The sequence below is a fragment of the Clytia hemisphaerica genome, unplaced genomic scaffold (genome assembly GCF_902728285.1).
Source record: "Clytia hemisphaerica strain Z4C2 unplaced genomic scaffold, Clytia hemisphaerica genome assembly, whole genome shotgun sequence".
Lineage (NCBI taxonomy): Eukaryota > Metazoa > Cnidaria > Hydrozoa > Leptothecata > Clytiidae > Clytia > Clytia hemisphaerica.
The window spans coordinates 644,571-668,158 of record NW_027104543.1 but is presented as its reverse complement, the minus strand read 5'-3'; the positions used below and the strand labels follow the sequence as shown (position 1 = coordinate 668,158).

At 34.7% G+C, this 23,588-nt stretch overlaps 1 protein-coding gene across 11 annotated transcripts in view; it reads left to right on the top strand.

Moving 5' to 3' along the window:
- Positions 1-203: 203 nt before the first annotated feature.
- LOC136822654 (uncharacterized) overlaps positions 204-23,588 on the top strand; it is a 32,065-nt gene continuing 8,680 nt past the window's right edge. For 3 of the 11 annotated variants that reach the window (XM_067078935.1, XM_067078930.1, XM_067078928.1), the window contains exons 1-7: positions 285-361; positions 9,669-9,803; positions 15,371-15,408; positions 15,802-15,847; positions 17,718-17,821; positions 20,684-20,735; positions 22,184-23,122. In XM_067078935.1, the coding sequence (XP_066935036.1) occupies positions 9,722-9,803; positions 15,371-15,408; positions 15,802-15,847; positions 17,718-17,821; positions 20,684-20,735; positions 22,184-23,122 (1,261 nt within the window). In that variant the 5' untranslated portion in view covers positions 285-361; positions 9,669-9,721. Of the gene's footprint in view, positions 362-9,668; positions 9,804-14,090; positions 14,382-15,370; positions 15,409-15,801; positions 15,848-17,717; positions 17,822-18,958; positions 19,066-20,683; positions 20,736-22,183; positions 23,123-23,588 lie in introns of those variants that run through there. The other 8 variants (XM_067078934.1, XM_067078929.1, XM_067078927.1 and 5 more) reach the window with 6 other exon arrangements.

The window sequence follows — 23,588 nt, the reverse complement described above, 5'->3', positions numbered from 1 at the left end:
GGGTACCAATTTTCAAAAAACTCCGATCAAAGATTTTGCTTGGCTGGGATTGAGAAGCTTTGTCCAGGGTATATAAAGGTCAGTGGACTGGACCCGAAATCAAGAGTTCTTGGAAAATTCTCTGTTATCAGTAGCGGTACGTTTTCATGATGAACCAATCACAACACAAGTCCCGTATGATGCACCCATATTGAAAAGTAGATATCTCGAAGATTTTCACAAAATCAGACCAGACAACACTTCTTCAGGTCTGCACGTGTCAAATGCTGATTTTAAAGGCTGTTTTAAACATTAAGGCATCAGGAAAAATAAACCTCCATGGTCTCAAACCCTTTTGAACGAGGAAGTTACTATATGTCAGGTAAATTTAGATTTTCCTACCCTGGTTTTTCCCAAGGGTTAAATGGTTAAATATCCGGTATCTGGGATGGGAGAAAGACCTTTTTTCAAAGAGGACGTCCTGTTGAATAATTATGTAGTCCAGCCATAAAAACAATGATAAAGCCATGCATAATTACTGTATCATGCATATTGTAATAATTATGCATGGTTTTATCATTGTTTTTCTGCTGCTGGACTACATAATTATTCAACAGGGTGGCCTCTTTGAAAAAAGGTCTATTGTTGTTGTTTGTTGTTGGTATTTCGGTATTGTAGATTTCCCCCTTTGCCCTTAGTCAGGTAGAGTTATGTTTTTCCTTTGAAGAAAAAAACCTGTGACTGATATTTCACATACATAGAATAAACCTTTTTTCAAAGAGGACGTACTGTTGAATAATTATGTAGTCATCATCAGCCATAAAAACAATGATAGAGCCATGCATAATTACTCTATCATGCATATTGTAAAATTATGCATGGTTTTATCAATGTTTTTCTGCTGGACTACATAATTATTCAACAGGGTGGCCTCTTTGAAAAAAGGTCTATGCACGAGCTAGGGGGGGGCTAAACCATTTGTGCTTGCTTGATTGGGGGCTGTATTTTTCGAAAAATACTTGATACTTGATATAGGCTGCACGCATCCCCAGAATTTATTTTGTTATAGGGGATGCGTATCGTGTATGAAATTCTCGTCCGAGAGTTACCTCAAATTTGGGGTAACCGAAAGTTGCATAAATTTAAATTTACATAATTTTGTTACATCCAATCACAGAAAGAGAAAAATGACGTCATTGTGTTATTGCTTTCATAATTATAAATTTTCATTCATTAAACACAGAAAAAGAGAAGTCGTTGTACAGCTGTGACACATAATCAAAAAAGAGAAAAGAAAAGACGGGGGTAAGCTGGGACAGGAATATCTTAGACGATACGCATCCCCTATCAAATCATATCAGAGGGGATGCGTGCAGCCTATACTTGATACTAAGGCGGTCATAGAAAAAGTGCTCTGTTCGCGTCGCAACTGGTGTTGAAGATGCATGCGGGCGGACGGGCGGTCAAAAAAATTCCCGGGTTTTTTAAAATCACGTCAGTAATTCAGGGGCTGGTGGTGACACGAGCAAAACAATTTTTCGATGGCCGTTAGAGCAATTGAGAAAAAAGCTATACTTTGAAAGAACAAATTGATTTTCCCGGATTTTTTTCCGCATCTCCGCACCGGAAAATCAGCAGAAAATATGATGCGGACGGGTGACGCGAATAGAACAATTTTTCGACGACCGCCTAAATGCTTGCTAGGGGGGGCTGAGTGTTGTGTAATAGAACTGGGGGCAGAGCTGATAGTTTGAAGATATTTTAAATTATGTTAAAAATCTATGCTGTGAGGAAGGTTTTATCCCTTTATCCCTTTATTTTTGCCTGCGGCACAATGAATTCATTGAGAATTTGCATGCAAAATCTCTTTGTGAAGGTGGGGGCTATGTTTCTAGAGTTTAGCCGGGGTTAACTTCCATCAGTGGAGGCAAACATGCATAGCCCTCAAATGAATGACCTGTCTGGTCATTAAAATACAACTACGCATCTCCGCTCACAGCTCTACTCTACCATTTTTGTATTGGTTTAACTTTGTATTTTAATGACCAGCCAAGTCTTTCATTTGAGGGCTATGCATGTTAGCCTCCACTGATGCAAGCTACCTGATCTCGCGGTATGACATAGATGACTGAAATAACCTGCATTCAATATGTATGACCCATGGATGGTTTCCCGGGCGGGCCAAAACATTCTTTATGCCCAAACATTTTCGGCCTAAGTCCAGACAATCTCAATAATCTAACAGAACTGATGATCGAACCACAAAACAGTAGAACCAACAGAACACAAACAACCAATTTGCATATTTGCATTTTGTTGATTATCAAATGCAATTGGCTCTTCCAGAAAAAAATTTGATATAGCGGGGTGAACGACAGGAATTTTCAGATTAAAAAAGCACCAGTCAATTTTTCAAAGTGGAAATTCCTCTCAATTTTTTATTTGAACCCTTGGAAATTCCACATAATTTGTCAAAATTAAGAAAAAAGTATCAGAAAGATTTTTCCACCAAAAAGTTGATTTTGTATTGGAAATCCAGGAATTTCAAAAAAACATTTCGCCTCGGAATTCCGCTGTCGTCCACCCCCTGTAACAGACTTTAACTGGAAGAGCCCAATCAAATCTCAATCAAATTTTACCGCAATTTTTAGATACAATTGATGTTTGATTTGATTCAATTGTGTTTGATTGTGTTCCCTTATCGTCTGTACTGTATGTAGATACAAGTGCTTGTTTATTGTACTGTCCTTGGTTGTCAAAGAAAACACACATAACATAAAGTTCATCGTTCAGCTGCTTTTCAAATTTGATATTACAATTTTTTGGTTTTGGAAAAAAACAGGGTCGCGTTCGGGCCCGTAGAACAATAAATTAATTTGTCTTTGCCTAAAATATCAACCCTCTTGAAAGTGCAAGAATTTGCCATTAAAAAAGCTGAACAACAATCAAATCAATCAAATATTTACCCAAAATTTTGACTTTCAATTGAGATTGGAGCGTTCGACAATCAAATTTTAATCTTTGGATCGCATTCGATTTGGTTTTAATTTTTTTTCTAAAGAATTTTGTTTTTATTTACAAAGATCTGCAGACCAGATATGCGCGCGCACAAGTTTTAAGAACAATTTACAGACCCATTAGAAAGCCTTGTATGATATCAGTCTTTAATTTCGAACGTCTGGTCTTTTTTTCGAAGGTCGAACGAAAAGATTCGAAATCTTTGAAAAATAAACAAACTCAGTAGTAGAGGAAGGAGGAAGAGAGTTTTATGTCAGAAAAAATGAAAGTTTAGAAAGTCTGATAGTATTTCAGCTTTTCACAGAAATTTATCATAAGTTTTGGGGCTTCAAGTGGAATCTTGGAATGTAACTTCAGTAGTCTTTTTACAAGTATTGAATATTTTAACTTGTTTAACACCTCTTCAAGCGATGGTTTACAAATCCAGCAGCAGCAGCACTCAACAGAAAGCAATCATGCAAAGCAGAAGACTTTGGTATTTTTTTATGACACAGGGTTCTTTAAAAAGGTTGGTCACACATCATTTATTGGCATTTTTAAGCTATATTGAGAGTGATTCTTATTATTTACACAATCTTTGGGGCACTTAGCTAGCCGAAGGTGGTGTGGTCTTTTGTAGGTTTTGCTTTGGTGAAGGGGGGGAGTCTTTTCTGACAAAGGATAGATAGGGAGATTGACTCGAGCGAAAAAAAGATGTTTCAAACCCCTTATTTTAATTGAGTTGACAGCTGAAAATGTTCTTAAAATTAATAAACAGGGGGGGTCCTATTGAGGTCCGGGGGGAAATCTTCGAAAAATTTAACAAGCGCGGGACCGTTTATTTGTAACCTAAGAGTAATACAGTATACTGGTTTTTGAATGAATCAGCCATTGTTACATGTCATGTTCTCTGTCAAAGTCAGAAAATGTAAACCTAAAATGGCAGCAAAAAACACACAAAATAAATACCCGGGGGGGGGGGGTACTGACGAGCGAGCTGACGGGGGCGCCGCCCCACTTTCTACCCTTGGACTTACCAGGACTAAAAAGGAGAAAACAAAGGAAAATTTTGTGAATTTTGCGACCCTTATTGGGACACATTTGGCCATCTTTCCGGGGGTAAAAAGTTGAAATTTTCCATTTATATGACACTTGGTGGGACTCAAAATCGATTTTCTTATATTTCCGACCCTTAGCAGAACTTTGTAAATCCAAGAAAGGTACCCTTAAGGGCGGCACATACTGTACCCTCCATTTGCCTAAGTACCTCCCCAGGAGATACTTTTTTGAGTATGACTGGTAAAAATTTTGATAGTATAAAATTCTAATTCAATTATATATGCTGAAATTTCACAAAAAATAGGGTTTAGGCTATTTCGTGCAAATGACTTTGTCCACTTATTTGAGGGTCCACTTGTTGAGTGTCCGTCTTTTGGAAACTTTTTTATGAGGGTTTGACTAGGAAATGGCTGGGGAAAATAGAATTGTCTGCTGATCAGAGGTGTCTGCCTTTTAGAGTGTCTGTTAGTTGAAGGTTTTACTGTAAGATAAATATTCGATAAGTATTCCAAAAGTTACCAAATTGTTTTTTTAGATCTATAAGATAAGAATGAAAGCTACCAAACTTAGTATTGTTAGAATCGAATATCACTACTATCACTACTCTAAAGTAAAATAGATTAGTTCCATTTGTCTCATGTTATTGTTATCCCCTGATCAAAGTTACACCTATGCTTTTGAATGCGGTGAAATCAGTCAGATAAAGGACCATATTGAAGCATGTTCGAGGATTGAGAAACTTTGCCCACCATCTTTGCACCTCCTAAGTCAGTAAATTATATGTAAAAAATATATTTTCGAGTGGTGATGTATATAAATTTACAATCAGTGGTGATTTTAACCATATAACAGAAAGCAGGGTTACAACTTCTTGTTAATAACAGCCCCCTCTGACTATCATTTTTAATTTTTCAGCATGTGTAAGTAGGTAAAATCAGTATAATAATAGGGTCATGCATGGGGAAATTGAAACCCTCAAGTATGAAATAGAATATTTTAGAATGGCAAATTATCATCTATCACTTGCCTTTAAAAGGAAATTATATTTGAGAGCAAATTTTCTACATCTTGTGACTGTAGAACAACCTGGTGGTAACAATAGAATTTCTCTCCCAATTGGGATTTTGAGAGAAAAATTATCCCTACTGTCAGAAGAAGTTCCACCGGTGGCGGGCTGTGAGACAGGGTGTAAAAGGACTTGACCTTCACTTCAGGTATGCCAACACATCAAACTCACAATGATTATGAAGATACCTCATTAAGTGGCAACTGAGCTGAAATGTTAAAATATTCTAAAACTTCTAATTTTTTAAAGAAAAAGAAATTTTACAGACGTTTTTCTTAAACTCTGTTTTTACGATGAATAACGAGGTATTCAAGTTAAGTTTGTTTGGCAATAAGAATGTTTAACCCAATCTTAATGATTATTTGAAACCTGATATGCAAATAAGAAATGTTTTGTTTACTGCAATATTTTGTTTCAACATATACCATATCATGTTTGTATTATGAAATTTGCAAAAATATTTGGTAAGTTTTCTAGGTTGTACAGTTTACTTTTTTGTGTGTTTTTTATGTAGCTCTAGAAAATTGGTTTCAGATTTTTAATTTGGTGTTTGCTTTAAATGCACTCCATCCTTTTGTAACTTTTTTTCATAATTATGATTTATTTTGTCAAGAAACTAAAGTTCAAGTTTTTATAAAAACAGAACTGTTTCCTAGGCTTCTTTGTAATTTAACTGTGAGGCATGCATAGTACTTTTGAAAGTGATTCAGGTGATTTTGTACGTCAAAATATAATGACTGGTTTATGACAGTTTCAATTATGATATGCCATCTAAATCAATTACAAAAAATGGATCATAAGAAATCGCTTAGTGTAGTGGTTTTTCTGATAACTTTTTTGTGTTTGAGACGTGACAAATTTGTTGTTTTTATGAAATGGTATAACTCATAAATCATATATTCCTTCTTTTCTTTTTTGTTTTGCTCTAAAAGACTAATGGTAGGATTTATGAATATGTGAATCAAAGATGTGTGTTTTTTATTGGCATTTTTAATTTTATCGAGACCCTCAGATATGCTGTCAATATTTTGATGATTCACTTTTTATCTACAGCTTTCCCTTTCATACTTCTTGAAAAGTTTCGATATCCAGGGATTTTTCTAAGCTCTTTGAGCTGGAGCCGCTTTTGTAAACTTAGATTGAATTTCTACTATGCCTGTAACTTGCTCAGCAAATCTGTGCATTGATGAAGCTGGAGGTCTTGTGGGTGTTCAGAGGGCGAAAATCCCAAAGAGTATGTAGATAATAATTAGTTATTGTTGCTCATAAACAACAAAAAAGATTAATTTTGCTAGAAAATTGGGCTAGAAAAAATCTCATTTATTTTGGATTGAGTCTCAAAAACTTTATCTTAGATTGAGTATTTTGGTTGGTATACAGACATAAAAAAGTGCTTTGAAAAATCCCTGATATCATATCTCTAAAATTGGTCAAGAAAGTTGGTGAGGTCATATTTAGTTGAGATAATGAAATTACATTAATGAGAATCTTTGTAGTCTGCGAGTAGTAAAAAAGTAATTACAGCATGAGATTTAAATCGTAGAATGCCTCATTAAATGGATAATTTGGAATGTCAGATTGTCTGGTTATTTTGAGCTTAAAATTGAACTATTTTTTATTATTTGTATGATTTTTTGTCATTATTTTTTGTGTCGTTCTTCAAACTTTTAGGAATTTATTTTCTAATTATATAACTTGCAATTAATTACAAAATAATGAGGATTACATTTCTGTTGGATGGCTGTGTTTCCTTGATTAATTGTAATTTCCATGTCATTTCCTTTGTGTTTCATCTTCTTTTGAAGAAAATTTCATTATGTTTTTTGTTTGAAATTTTTATTATGTTGTGTTTGCGTGAGTTGTAGTAATAATAAGGTCTGCTGAGCATTTTTACTTTACCTGATAGTCCAGCTTGAGACTCTTGTACCAAGGAAAACTTAGACGTTATAGTTTGTTTTTTTTAGAGATGCCTTGAAATTTGGATTCTATTTCCATACGCTTTCAACTTAATAGATAAAAATGTTCTTTAACAATGTATAAGTTAAGTCATACGATGAAAAAGGAAATTTTTTTACTGACACAATAATTCTCTATTTCTCAGAATAAAATGTTTGTTTTGTTACAGTTTTAAATTTTTCCTTGTCAACAAAAAAGTTTAGTGTCAAAAATTTTTCTTCTACCATAACCAGTTTCGTTTAATTTTAATAATTCTGCTTTCATTTGTCCTAGAAAAGCACAATTGATACGAAAAAGACAAACCAAAATGTAATTGGTCTGTCTGATGCTATCTATTTTCAATTATTTTCCTCCTTTGAAATTTTTCTCGGTAAAAATGACTTTTAATTAGACTTCTCTTTCTCATGGTCATTGAATTAATTAGTGAATGCAGTGTGACCATTTTCTCAATTGATTGTGAATGATTTCTGGTTGGTTTCTCTTTCATTCTGTTTAAGTTGGGTCAAGTTCAGTTGACAATAGGTTTTACACTACCTGTCTTAAACTTTTAGTACTTTTATATTGTGCAGTTAAGATTTAAAAAAATTCTTGCACAATTTTTGGTACTTTTTTAAAGATTTCTTAGGTAGCTTTTTAACTTATGAGGAATTACACCATGACAGGATTAAGATGTTTTTATTTTTTACAGTAGTTTGTAAACTGAATCCTATAATTTTGATAAAGGATTTAAAGACTTTCTGAATTAGAAGACTTATGTACCTATCTGATAGGGGTTAAAAATAATTCAGATTATGAATGTATGAAGAATTGATTTGATTGTATTTGATAAATTCATAATTTTATTATCCACAGATTTTGTTACGAATTTTGTTTTGTTGATTTATAAAGTTGTTTCAAGTCTTGGTCTTGGATGATTTTTATTAGTGTTTTTGAGTTGTATCATTTTTTACTGAACTTTTTAACTTAACTTAATTGTGTGTGTCATGCTGATTTAAGTCTACTCTTTTTCGTCATTTTGAATTTATCATTTTGCTTAGTTATTGTAAACTTGTCTCAAGTTTTTTTTCAAGAATAACACTTTTCCAATTTTGATCGTCAATGAAAACTCTCTACTGTCTCAGAAAAAATCGTTCTAAAAAGTCACAACCTCAAAATATTGTGCCAAAGAATAATTCACATCTCTTGAAAAATCTAAAGATTCCCAAAACGAAAGTTTGGGTTTGTACAAAATGTTTTTTTAGGAGCAGTCTTGACTTTAATTCGTGTATATAGCTTTCTCATAGAAAGATTTGAAAGGAAAATTTCCTTTCTGTCAGTCACTGTAATTCCGAAATTCTGTGTTCGGGTCGAGAACTCAATAAACCAGTGACTGATAATGTTTGTTTGATAGGAATCAAGATTGAAGTGATTTGATATGTTTTTACCTACATAATGCTCTCCAAGCTTAGATAACTGATCAAGTTTAATCTAGGTAATTATTTGAGATTTAGAAATTAGAAGGGTATTGATTTCAGTAGGAGATTTTCATTTATCAGTTTCTTATTATTTGATTTTTTCGTCTTTCAGTTATGGCCAATTACACGTTTTTTATAAGAACATTTAAAATATTTGAAGCCTTCGGATGTTCTTAACTTTTTGAGATTTAAGCCTTAAAATTGTTCTCAACATGTTCTTATTTTGACCATTCTGTGAATATTTTTGACCATTTTCCTGAGAAATAGGGTGTTTTTGAGTCCAAAGCCTTAACAAAGCCTCAACAAAGCCTCAACTTGTTCTTAGCATTTTGGCCACTGAAGTCTTATGTTCGTTCTTATATAGTTTGCTCTTATAAAAAAAACGTGATATGAATTTTTGGCAGATCTTCATGACAGAAGATAGGTCGTCAGTTAAAACGCAAATCATTGTTGACATTTTGACCATTAATCTTCCCATTTGCTAGCTTTCAGAAAGATTTTCGTTATCTTAGTTTGTCTAGTGAGAAATTGTGGATTTACAATGAATATTATTTTGATCTCTCTTTATTGGAATAATCTACTAAGTTTTGCAACTTCGGTGTTTTCCTATTTTAGTTTCTATGAAAAGCACTTGTGTTCAATTAGATGAGCCGTGTTATTCAATAGACAGATCAAGTTGACACGATTCGAATGCTGAATCGCAACGAAAATAATTATGCAATTCCCAGAACTCAATACAAATTTTTTTATCACCTTTATTTTTCAATTTTTCCATAAGAAGCAATTCCACAAGTTTCTTCAAGAGTGTTAGTAATTTAGCAAGAGAAGCTACACCTTTGAGACATGTTTGAATATTTTTTGAAATCCTGCGAAACTGCATGTGACCTGACACTAATGGAACATATTTGAGTTATCTTTTCAAACATCCGCAGTAAATAAAATCCCCTTATGTTTTTCTGGCCATTGTGCTTATGAAAATTAGAAAGCTCTCAATGTCAGAATATTTTAACTGGGAATGAGGGAGGGGGGTTGAATTCCTCTTTCCGAAATTTTCTTGACGTAAATATACGTTGTATTAACGAGAAATACTCTTCTAACGTCTAATTCTTCCATTTATAACTATTTTAGTCTAAAATGGAGTTCTCATTCATTTTCAGCAAAAAACTAACAAAGGAGAAATACAAACGGTACTACACAAAAAAACATCACCATGACAAGTGGGTACAACTACGGTGGTACAGAAGAAATGACAACCAATGCAACTTCATATGATTTCGCACAACACGCTCACGGTATGTATTGATAAAATTTCTCTATCTTACCCCTCTCCCAAACCCAACGCCCGTCTCAAAAACTGATAATGCCCGTCTCAAAAACTAATATTAATAACGCCCGTCTCAAAAATTGATAACGCCCGTCCCTAAAACTAATCATCAGTCAATCTATAAAGTCTGGTTCTTGTCTTAGTGCACGTTATTGTCCATGAGATTTGACTTTCGTTTCGCTTAGTCCTTAGACACACTGTCCTTGTAACACACCACTCTAGGTCTTTTTGGACCTACCTCCGGGTACCCCGGTGGAGGTTCTATAAATTAACCCATGTCCGTCCGTTCGTTCGTTCGTCCTTCCGTCCGTCCGTCTGTTACCAGCTTTTCTCAGGATTGGCTCATTAGTTTTTCCTGATTTTTTGCACAATGATGCAAAATGGCAATGCCCAGAACGTGACGGAGCCCGATTTTTGAGAAAAAATTTATTTGGGCAAATTTGGGCCAAAAACTACCTAAAAATAGGGTTTTTTGGACTTTGTGCAAAATCCTGTCATTACTTTTTTCTGATTTTTTGTACAAAGATGGAGGGCAAGATTCTCTGAAGAATGGCTGAAGTGGTTTTTCCCGGAAAATTCTTATTCGCCTTAAAAAACGGATTTTCCGTATTTTGGGGAAATTCCCTTTAACCAAATAAGAAAATTTAGCTTTTCTCAATGTTGACTCATTATTTTTTTCTGATTTTTTCCACAATGATGCAAAATGACAATGCCTAAAATGTGTCGGAGCCCGATTTTCGAAAAAAATATATTTGGGCAAATTTGGGCCAAAAACTGCCTAAAAATAGGGTTTTTTGGACTTTGTGCAAAATCCTGTCATTACTTTTTTCTGATTTTTTGTACAAAGATGGAGGGCAAGATTCTCTAAAGAATGGCTGAAGTGGTTTTTCCCGGAAAATTCTTATTCGCCTTAAAAAACGGATTTTCCGTATTTTGGGGAAATTCCCTTTAACCAAATAAGAAAATATAGCTTTTCTCAATGTTGACTCATAATTTTTTTCTGACTTTTTGCACAATGATGCAAAATGGCAATGCCCAAAATGTGACGGAGCCAGATTTTTAAGGAAAATTCTTTTGGGCAAATTTGAACCAAAAACAGCTTAAAAGGTTTTTTGGGCCTGGATGGTTAAAGTGATTTTCGTATTTGGGGAAATCCCTTTTTACCATTTTACATTATTCAACACACAAGCTTTATTTTTCCATTCTGAATTTTTGTACAATTATTGTCACTTTTTTTCATCTGATGTTAATCATTAGGTAGGTCCATTCAGCATGTTGCTTGTTCTGTCTGTTACTTTGTTTAAAACATATACCCTTTTGATATTATTCAAAACGCACAGAAAAATTGTTAAAATCGAAAATGAAAAGGGTCTTTTTTTTCCTTCTTGTTTCAAAACCTTTAAATAAATCCCTCTTATCTGACCTCAGAACACTGTTTTCAAGGGGCAAAATTACCCCTTGGATTAATATTAATGATAAGTTAGTTGTTTTGGATTAACTCAGTCTGATCTCATTTGCTCCTCCTCCTAATCTTTTCCTCTTTTGTCTTTGCAGTTGTTAAGTTGTTTGAGTTGATCCCTTTTAAGTTTCCCCGTTGTTTTAAATACTTTCAATACTACCCTAGTTCAATCTGGAAAGACCTTTTTTCTGCTGTAGTTATTTCTGATTTCTGTATAAAATTTAAAATCCAGTGTGTTTAAATCATAGCATTTGACTATTATTATAGTCCATTCCGCGCCACATGATTAAAATTGCTTGAGTCAACTCTCAACTTCTTTCAAACTACAATGCAAATTGAAAATAAATAACCTTTAAAAGTGCATTTTCAAGCCCAAAGTACCCATGTGGAAACGTGACTCGATTTTTCGCGCCATTCATCATTGTCACTTAGCTCGAATTTCACCGGCTCATGTGTTTATACTTTTGTTTAACTTTTGAATAAATTGATGTTCTGAGAAATCTTAACCGACGAAATTTGTTTGACCTTTTAACCCCTCTTTCTTCTAAAGAATCGAGATTTTGCCTCTTTGGATTCGAATTCCAATACTTTGTTATTTTTTGCACCTACGCGTTTTCACCTCGTAAAGTTTCAACCGTTAAAATATTTTGATTTGTCAGTTGAAATTCAAGTTGAATGAACATTGTACAACAAAAGTGAATGGATGGATGATTATTTTTGTAAAAATTTCAGTGTTTGTGGTGAATTGATTCATACAGCACTACTGGCTTTCTTGCTTGACAATTACACTCACTTGAATTGTAGTTTCAAAATTAATTTTTTATCATAGTCAAAAACTGGAGGTTATATTGTTTGGAGTTAAAATCAAATCCTTCCGCAAACTCCAGACATACGATCCAGTCAATGTTGAAAGGGAAAAGTCTATGTCGAAAATTGCTATGAATAAATAATCTCAACTTAAGTGTCACCTTTTCGATGGTAAACTTTTCAGACTGCATGAGAAAAAATAAACCAATTATCCTCTTCGAGGCCCGTTAAATGATAGAAAATTCGATCGAGTGTTTTGGTATTATGAACACAGTTGATCCAACAAACCCACAGATCAATTCAATTTTCGTCTTTATACATATTCTACTTACAGGTCAAGTGTTTGCCTTCAATTTTTCGCCTTGTTTGCGTTTATTTTGTATTTTGAAAGGCAATTTTTACGACATTTGGTGCTGGTTCATTTTTAGAGCATGAACTTAAGCAAGAAATGCTATACTTTGTTTCCTATGGATTGATAAATACTCAAAGAGTACAAGTTTCTCCTTTTTTAACAATATCATGACCATCCGAATTTAGTAGTTAGAAGTGTTATTTTAGTGAAATTGTATATTGGCAAGTATTTTTACAAGATGGATTTCGGGTCTTCTTGAAACATGTTCCACTCGGAATCATTTTGCCAACGATCTCAAAATTTAACTCAGTCTTTTCATTTCAAATCAAGCCGCTAAACTAGTGTGGTTAGGAATACTCGTTTTGAGGTCATTTTGGAATTTTTTTGATTTTTAAACCTTTTTTGAAAGGTTGAAAAGACATTTTAAAGTGGCTCAAAGTGAGAATGCAGAGTAAAATTGAATAGAGTGTGTATTGAAATTATTTAGAAAGAGACTTTTTATGTCGCTTCACCACACGCCAAGAATTTGATTCAAAATAACGGCCCTAGAAGTTGAGTTATTGCTCAATTCTGTAATGTTAGAAGCTAATATATATGTATAACCAAATAAATTTAAAGATGACATCAGCGTGAGAATTAAAGAATAGTGTATAAGTTGTTTAGAGTGTTACCTCAAGTAGTTGTTTTGTTATGTTTACAAAGTTAATCGGTTACCCCTTACTACTTTACTCTGCCCTTCAAAACTTTATACATCACCTCTCTTTACTCTTGATTTTGTTTATGTGACTTGTTAAGCTAAAGAATCATAAGAGAAATTGAGTTGAACTGTAATGAAGTTGATGTGTAATAAATGGTATGAACTGCTGTAGAATACTTCTTGCTACTTACTTTTACTCTTGAATTTGTATATCTGACTATAACTTGTCATGCTAAAGAATTATGGAAATAAAGTTGAATTGTACGGTATGTATACTGTAGAGTTCAAGTTTTTGTACGTTTTTTTGTATTGGCCTTTCGCAGATTTGAGAATGCCCTATGTTTTTGTTTGCCAGTTATAGAGACTTGTCATTTTGGATTTTTTTTTCATCCATTTTACTTTTTTACCTTTTTCTTTGTTTTCTATCCTTGATTCATGAAAGATAGAATCGGTGATGATTATCAATGATGCTGACAGATGCTGAACGTGCTACATGAAATTTGCACCATATAATCTTGTAATTTTTGCCATGTTGATGATTTCTTTTGATTTCAATTTCTTATCGGCCATTTAAAAGATAGGAATCAGCCAGATTGGGTTACCCTTTGAGAGAAAGAGTTTTCCTTCTTGTGTACATGTGAACTTTCATAAATTTTTTCATAACTTTATTTATTGTCATTTCACTTGTTAATGGTTGACTTGTTCTGAACTTGCATTGATTTTTGGACCTCACTCTTTTAAATATTTATGGTTTGACGGATAAGAAATAGGAAGTTCAGAACATTCGAATTGAATTGAGAACTTAGCTTATCTTGAACAGTTCATCAAGTGATATTGCCGACACTTCTTGCTACAGCAACGAAGGCTTTACTTTTGAATGATAATTGATCAGGCTGTATCTCACAAAGTGAACGAAACGTTTTTTTACGTGACAACCTTTAGTACTCTCTAAGTAAAAAATCTTGAAACTCGAAGAATAGTTTAAATAATACAAAAAAAATGGCTTCCGAATGCCTTTATGATTATCTGGATTTAACGGACGAGTCAGCACCGCCCTCTCCAGCCATTTCATGTAAAACATCAAAAAAGGGCGCTCCACCCTCGTGTACCAATAACCAGCCAACCAGTGATGGTCAGTACGATCAACTTTTGTCTAAGAGGGAATCGGTATATTTCGAATTAGAAGCACCGGAGTTAAGAAAACAGTTGGAAGCTATGAGAAAGAAGACAGGTAATATTTAAAAAAAGGGACTGGACAAAACTTTATGAAGCTGTGGTTTACTTTTAGTGCGCTTGTCTCCTGAACCCTAGTGCGTGAACCCAACGCCTTATACCACTGGGCCAACTTCTGGCCGAGCGCTGGTGAAATTTCTCAAGAATACACGAATTTCCTATTAGCAGATTCATGTAAAAAATCACGAAAAAACGTCGAGTAAAGTTTTGATTGGCTTAAAATTATACACATAAGCATTATCAAGAATATGAGGTAATCTTTGCATGTTTCGGCTGATCAGAGCTTTACTGAATCTGCTAATAGGAGATTCGTACATCCGAGCCCCACGCAAATGGACCACCGTAGCGAGGTCACCTCCTCGCAAATGTCGCACATTTTACATGACCTCAGAGTGAAGAGATTTTGAAAAATCTAAAGCGAATTCGAGGCTTCACTTCTTTATTCCCGGTGTCTATGATTTTTCCGCTAGAGCGTTAATGTCAAGTTTCTACTTGTTCAAAAGTACATTTGGTAGTACTCACAATGGTGGAAATTTTCAATTGAGTAACCCCACAATTACATAGCTGTTTGCTAGCCCAGTCGTTTTAATTTTGGATAAAAATGTCGAACTAGTACCATTACACGCTTTTTTTATAAGAATGGTGTAAATCCATTTCATCATGGATATTCTTAACTTTTTTGGGAAAATCTTCCTAAAATATTCTTACAGAATTCTTAGGTTAGGATCCTAATTCAGACTAGATTTAACATTTAGTACATACATCTCAAGCATAAAATGGCATTCTTGTGAAAGGAGTGAGCTTGACTTGGGGGTAATTGGCAATTTATAATTGAAAATGCTCTCAAATGGCATTCGTAGCATGAGTAGCCAAAATCCATGATGGTGATTGTTCTTTATTTTTTGGCCATTTTCATCATGGACATTCTTATAAAGTGTATTCTTATAAAAAAAGCGTGTTTCTTGTATCGTGTATCTTTTTTTTCAGACCAACAATCAGATGATGGCGGCTGGAGCTCGGATGAGGTAAGAAAGATTCTTTTTTTCGCTTTTTTTCCGGACATCGATCAAACACATCGTTCAAACGAGACGTTGCTGCGCCTGCGATGGTGATAATGATTGTTTGACTCGCAGAAATACTTCAAGGAATAAAAGGCTCTTTCCCTAAAAATTGAAATAAAGTTGTATGAATTGCATCCATCTGATGTTTCCAAGCTGCATTGAGTGAAAAAAAGAGTTTTAAATGCAAAGATTCCCATCCAAATTCAATAAAATACATCTGATGTCAGAATATGAAATCTTACCTGGAAAGACTTTAACTTTTCAGTTAAAACTTCTGATCTAACCCTTGAGGATATTTACGGAAATTCGTAACTTGAATACGTGACCGACCCTCCATATTTTCCCCTTTTTTTACAGTTTGACGACGAAGATTACGAAAATGCTGATGCAGGATTTTGTGAAGGTAGTAACAATCGAGTATTATATAGGTCGAAGTATCGTACTCTAGAGATTCACTATTCCACGGCTCGACTATTTATTCCTTAAAGATTAGAATGAATTGAACGGAACATTAGAAGGAGCGTTGATCCAAATTCAGAATTTGGCAGTCAATTATCGACCTGTTAGTTTGACATCAGTAGTGTGCAAATTAATGGAATCAATACTGAGGAAACACATCATGAAGCACCTTTCTGATCATAATCTTTTATCGAACAAACAATATGGCTTCATTAACAACCGTTCAACCGTGACACAGCTTTTGTACTATCTGGATAAATGTTATGAGAGCATCTCTAAAGGAAACGTTGTTGATAGTGTCTACTTCGATTTTGCGAAGGCTTTCGACACTGTACCCCACCGTCGACTATGCAAGAAACTATCAGCATATGGCATCAACGGTTCAATCTTAAAATGGATAACGTCATTTCTAACAGGTCGAACTCAATCAGTAAAAGTGAACCAGTCCTTCTCGACTACAGACCCTGTAGTGAGTGGTATTCCACAGGGTAGTGTACTGGGACCAATGCTGTTCGTGCTATACATCAATGATCTTCCTGAAAAGGTCATCTCATTGATCCTACTGTTTGCTGATGATACCAAAATCTTCAAAGAAGTCAATTGCATCGAAGACTCTGTTTCCCTTCAGAATGATATAGACACACTTGTAGAATGGTCGAAAGACTGGCTATTACTATTCCATCCTGAAAAGTGTCACGTTCTGACGCTAGGAAAGTTTGGAAACATCAAACATGCTCATCCATATTCCCTAGATGGACGCCAATTGGAACACGTCTTTGAAGAAAAAGATCTTGGAATCCTCATTGACTCAGAACTTACATTTGAAGAACACATTGCAAAGCAAGTCAAAAAAGCAAACGCGATACTTGGCATAATCAATCGAGGATTTGTAAATATGAGTACAAGTACATTTAAAACATTGTATTGTGCGTTTGTTCGCCCGCATCTGGAGTACGCTCAGTCAGTATGGTCTCCGTTTCTACGTAAACACGTAAATCTGATTGAAGGAGTACAAAGACGGGCAACAAAACTTGTTCAAAAATGTCGTGATATGTCTTATGAAGAACGATTGCGTGAATTAGATCTTCCTACGCTCGAGTTTAGAAGACACTTTTGTGACATGGTCCAACTTTACAAGCACATCAACTATTACGAAAAAGATACCATCCCAAACAAGATAGCCCGTCGAACGCGACCAAACAGAAGGCACAACTTTGAGATGATTCCAAACTTTGGAAGCGATGGACTCCGTGGTGTACAAACGAATTCCTTCTTTTATCGAACTATACCAACCTGGAATAAATTGCCAAAAGATGTCGCTGAGGCAAAGACAGTCAAAGTCTTCAAAGAAAGACTCAACACTGCATGGAGTAAACACCCGAAAAGATTCAACACGAGACAATTGTAAAATACGTATAATCACGATCAGTTCCAGAGGCCCTCGTGCGCCTAGAACTTTGTTACATTATAATAAAAATCGCGAATCCCTGGTTCGAGACGCTGATGCCTTTGACCACTTAGCCATCGCTCCATAATTGCTCTATTTTGAATGACCATTTGATACAATGATGGTTTTTCGAAATGAACTTTCAATTGTAGTAACTGTATTTCTCTCAACTTCTTATAAATGTTTACGAGTTCTTAGAAAGAAGAGAGGAACGATAAATATTAGAAACTTTGGTCATCATATTTATGGGACTGTTGCTATAAGGTTAATCTTTTTTGTCAAGTTGTGTACAGAAGATAACATGTGTTAAATTTACTGTGTTAATTTTGTTGCACAATCTAAAATTTTTCTCTTGATTAATTTTTAGGCTCGCCACCGCTTCAGCCACCACCAAGAACATACAGTCAAAATGTGAATACTTTTAACAATAGTAATGACAACATAGATGAATCCAAATCATACAACTATCTGGTAGGTTATTTTGTCAACAGTTTTTGTACGAACGCGATGCGGAAAGCTTTTCACAGACGAAATTATATTTTGTATGCCCGAACATAATTTTGTTCGCTTACAATTTCTTTGGTGATAATTGCAGCTATTTCAGTATTGGATAACCTTTAAAACCCTTCCCCTGCTTATGCTAAAAAGTCCTGTTCAATGTGAAAAAGATGTTGGAAAAGTCCTGGACTTTAACTTGATTTTTTTGAATAGCCGGATTGATCAAGCCTAGTGCAGCCTAGATTCAACTCTGATTCAGACAAACATAGATTTTGTATCATGATTTTGCAATGCTCCTAAGTAATTTAAAATGATTTTAAAAGTGTTTTTTGTTCTCACGGTATCGTTTTACAGCACCTCATTTTACCAAGTTCTGAGATTTGTTTTTTACAAGTAATCAAATGTTACTTATCATTCAGGACTAGAATTACCCCCAGTACCAAACAAGATAGGATCGGCTTACATAGTTTTAACACGGGGAATTTTGGCTGTGTGAAGCCATCAAAGTTCCATTTATAAAGCGCGAGATCCAGTTGAGAAAATCTACATATTGGAAAAGGTCTTTTTGGGGAAAATGTTTTGAAGTCTTGGGGGTTTCTTTTCCTTGTAAGACTGATATGATAGTGACAATGAAAGTAACGAACGTTTTTGGAGAACTCAAAGTCTGTTTCTAAATTAGTATGCTCCAATATGATATTTTGAATTTTTTCGGTCAAGGAAAAAAGGTCAGGGGGGATTATTTTTGGGAATTACTTAAAAAATGCCCTGCAGTATTTGAAAGAGAAATTGCTTTATATGATATACTTTCTTAAACCTTTGCATCAATTATCGTGTTTAGATTCAAAAATTTGTGTGTACAGTACGTCAACATTTTGAGAAATTCAAAGTACACGATTTATTAACAGGACTAAACACGTCTCTTTGTTTTTAATGTTTATCTTGTTGTCGAAATCGGTGAATCATTTTTCTTTTTGTATACACAGGGCATCCCCTCTCATTAATTTTCTCGTCTTTTTTGATCGAACTTGTATCATATAAGTGTTTATACGCTTGATGATTGAAATCTATGTTTAATGATTTTTTACTGCTGAAAGTTTAAAAAGGAAGTTTTTTAGGGAAGGCTGTTTAAGGCTTTTTGAGGATTTTTAGAAAAAGTTTTTGGGGATTTTGGAAACAAGCTTTAGAATTATTCAAAAATGTATGAAGCCTTCCCTATGGTAAGTGATATTTTGCTTTGCTTTGAATTCTTGAAATTATAATCTTAAATCTGTTTTTAGTTAAATTTATAGTTTTTCACACAAAGACTTTAAGCTCTAGTTTAGACGGCCGACTTTATGCCCTGTCTATTCTTATTGTTAGAGTAGGCAGAAGTTGGGCAAAAAGTTGGCAGCTAAAGTCATTGGACAGCCCACTTTATGCCCACTTTGATTCACAATTAGAATAGACAGGGCAAAATGTGGGTCGAAACTACTAGAGCTAAGTTAAAGATTACTCTCATCTGAAAGGGTAAAAGAAAATTGTCAATACTTTGTGTGTATTGTCAGAACCTGGTAACTTTCAGTTTTGGAAATTTTCAATTAAGTATTTTACTCATTTATCTTGAATTTGGTTTCATTTAGTTTTGGCATCATAAATGAGGTATTATTTCCCTAAAAGTTTATGAGAAGTTTATTATGGGCTTGTGTCAAAAAAATTTTGCCTTTGAAGTAGGTTTAAAGCATGTTGTACTTCCGTTTTCATTTACGACGAGGTTTTGTTAAAAAAAAAACAACTTTCCATTTGAGTAGAGGGAAGGGTAATGATGTTTATCTCCAAGCAATTATAAATGAACGATCTTAAAGCAGTAAATTGTTTTCATAAATGGTTTTGAAATTAGCTAACCGCGTCTTCTGAAATGATTTCTATTAACTTAAATTAAGTTTTGGCTCCTATGTGATATGATACGTTTCGTTTAAAAGAACATAGGCGGACTGTTGTATCATGAAATTTAAATTGATAGAGATTATTATTAAGTAATCTGGTCTATTGAAAACAACTTTTTAGCATTCATCATCTGTAGAAAATAGATTTTAATCAAAGTCACAGCTTAGGTTGTCTGTACACAGACCCGATATCTACGGCTAATTTCAAAAATTCATTTCCGTAGACAAACGTGAGATACACTCTGGTACAGAGTACAGCTTAGGGGCCTGAATATTACTTTTGCTTTTTGGGTTCTGTTCCTATTTCGAATTTAATCAGGTATAGCTATTCTGTGATTGAAATATCTCAACTCTGCCAATTTAGTAACTATTACTGCTATTTTAATCATATAGCTTTCGTGCTTAATATTTTTGGAAAATAGTTTTGGAAGCCCTAGCGAATTTATTGTATTGTGTTAGCATCTTGAAGACATGGTTTTATGGGATTTGATTGTCTCAATTCTGCTATAATTTAGTAAAAATCTTACTTCAATATACTTCACTCGTATAGCTTTTGTGCTGAATATTTTATAGGAATACACGTTTTTTATAAGAACAAACTATATAAGAACATAAGGCTTCGCTGGCCAAAATGTTAAGAGAAGAACATTTTAGGGTTTGTGGACTCAAACTCACCCAATTTCTTAGGAAAATAGTCAAAAATTTTCACAAAATGGTCAAAATAAGAACATGTTAAGAACAATTTTAGGCTTAAAACTCAAAAAGCTAAGAACATTCGAAGGCTTCAAAAAATTTGGATGTTTTTATAAAAAAACGCGTAGTCCTGGTAACCCTAGCAAATTTACTTGTATTTTCTCAATATCTTTACTTTCCTTTTCTTTATTTTTCATTTATCACGTGTTTTTTTTTTTAGTCGCAAGACGATCAAGATGATATATATGATACACCAGAAACTGAAGAAATAGGTTGGTGTGTTTGTATTTAAAGTTCTTGACTAGCATAATTGAATGTCCAAGTTATTTTGTGACCAGCCAAAAGTAGAGTTTTTTATTCTGTTTGGTTTTTTGGACCTACCCCGGTGGGGTGAAGGTCCTATAAATTCACCTCTGTCCGTCCGTCCGTTCGTTACCAGCTTTTCTCGAGATTGAATCATAGGAATCATTTGATTTTTGGTACAAAGGTGCAAAACGGTGGTGGCCAAAATGTGACGGAGCCCGATTTTCTAAAAAAAAATTTTTTGGGCAAATTTGGGCCAAAAAACGTCTAAAAAACGGGTTTTTTGGACTTTGTGAAAAATTGGATCATTAAATTTTTTTGATTTTTTGCATGAAAGTAGGGCACCATCATAGGTAAAAGATGGCTTAAGCAGATTTTTGCAAAAAAATTTATTTGGCTTAAAAAACGCAAGTTTATCTATAAGAATCACTATTAATAAGCATACATCAATGTTCTTAGTCAAATTACTCAATTTCTTTATGAGATAGAAGTTTTTTTTGCTCATGAGGGCTTACTTTTGAAGAATATGTGTGTTGAGACATGAAATTTTGGTTGCTTGGCGTGTTTTTTTTATAGAAAAACTGGCCAAATTCGATATTTTTTTATAAGCACATTATCAATTACCTTGGTATTAGCTTTTCTCGAGATTGGCTCTTTCATTCTTTATGATTTTTTGCACAAAGATGCATAACTATAAACCCTCGAATGTGACTGAGCCCGATTTTCGAAAAAAAATGTTTTTGGGCAAATTTGGGCCAAAAAACGGCTAAAAAAGGGTTTTTTGGACTTTGTGAAATATTGGATCGTTGTTTTTTTCTGATTTTTTGCATGAAAGTAGGTAAAAGATGGGTCAAGCAGATTTTTGTAAAAAAACTTTTCAGCTCAAAAAACGCATCTTTATCTATAAGAATCACTATTAATAAGCATACATCAATGTTCTTAGCCAAATTACTCAATTTTTTGATGAGATAGATGTTTTTTTATGCTCACGAAGTCTTGAATATGAAAGAATATTTCAAGAGCATGAAATTTTGGTTTCTAAACGTTTTTTTATAAGAAACAAACGACTAATTTTAATAAATCGTCATTATTTGTTTTCTGAATGATTGTTTAACGTTCATTCTCACGTAGATATCAATTATATATGTGTTAAATGCATAACCAGGTAGGTCCATAAAAGTATTACTTGTTTAATACAAGTTCGTCAAAATTAGACGATATATGGTGATTTAGACAGAAATAATTTGATATCGAACGAAAACAACTATGATGATCAGTTAATCATGGGAAAGATTTTAAGCTTCAGATCAAAATATTATTCAGGAATATTATAACAGTCTTGGTCAACTTAAAGTATACACCGAATGTCAAAGTTTGAAACAGTCCATTTTTCATACTTTCGATTCAACTTTTACAGCTCGTCCACCACCTCTGCAACAGAAACCACAACGTCCAGGAGGGTACGCACGACAACCACAACACCAATCTCCAATACCACAGCACCAATCTCCAATACCACAACACCAATCTCCAGCAGCACACCAAGATAACTTCAATATGAGCAATAAACGCACACAAAACATTGATAAGCATCGTCAACAATCGTTCGCTAATAGTCGAGCAATGTTCGAACAGAGATCAACTTCACCTCCACAACCAGCTATCAATCGATCAGCTAAACCACCTGTACAACAACGTCGAAGTGATTCTAACAATAACCCGCCCTTCGCTCCCAAACCCAATATTTCTAAGCGCCCAACGATTCCAACGCCAGCAGCGCAACAAAGGGTGGTACCGCCCCAACCGATCCAACTTCAAGAACCTCAACATTATGAAATGGATAACCAAAGCGAAGACTCGGGCTGCCATGAGGACTTTTACATTGAGCCGCATCAAGCCAAAAATGCCGTCATGACCCACGAAGAAGAAACGTATGAGGTCACAGACGGTCCAACCTCCCCGGTCGAAATCATATCCTCAAAACCTAAAGGCATGCCTGGTCAGCAATTCATTACACAACTAAATCGAATGACTTTAGAAAGATCTGCTCCCTCACTGCCCGTCTCCCAGAGCAAACCAATGGCTGGAAGACCTCTCGTACCGACCCCAGATAAAGAAGAAACTTATGAAATCGCACCTGAGAACCCTCGTTCGCCACCATTACCTGGTAACCACCCTTCAGCCGCAAAAAGCCCCGGCATCCCATCTCGACCTTTCGTTCAGAGCCGGCCACCAATGCCAGTACCATCACCACCACCACAGGAAGAAGAAACCTATGAAGTGACGCCCGATCAAGCGCCCGCTTTACCACCCTCACATCCTTCCTCGAGAAAATCTTCAAGTACTTCGTCTATAGGTAAGTAAAAGAGAAAAAAATTTGCCAGCCTGGTGATCTTTCTGGTTACTGTGAACATCACAGTTTGGTTTTTTCTGAAATTTTAACCTGGAGGACGGACAATTTTATCGCGTATGTCTCATCACATTACTGATCATATAATGGAGAGCACGTATCCTCGTGTTATGTTCTAGCAGGTTACATCTTTATATATGTGAAAAAGTAAGAATTTCTCTCCGACTATATTCACTCAGGAGATTTGGGTGGCAGAGCAGCATATGCATTTCGTCCTTATTGAGACTCATCCATCAGATATATATCTATCAGTGAATTGAGTTTCCTTCAAAAGAACTCCTATCCTGTGATTTGATTGATTAAGCCTTCATCAAAAATATCCTGGATAATAATTGTGGCGTGCAACTTAGTGTCCGGTATCACAGCCTGCAGTTTCATTTCTCGTCTAATTTGGAACTAGCCTAGCTAACTA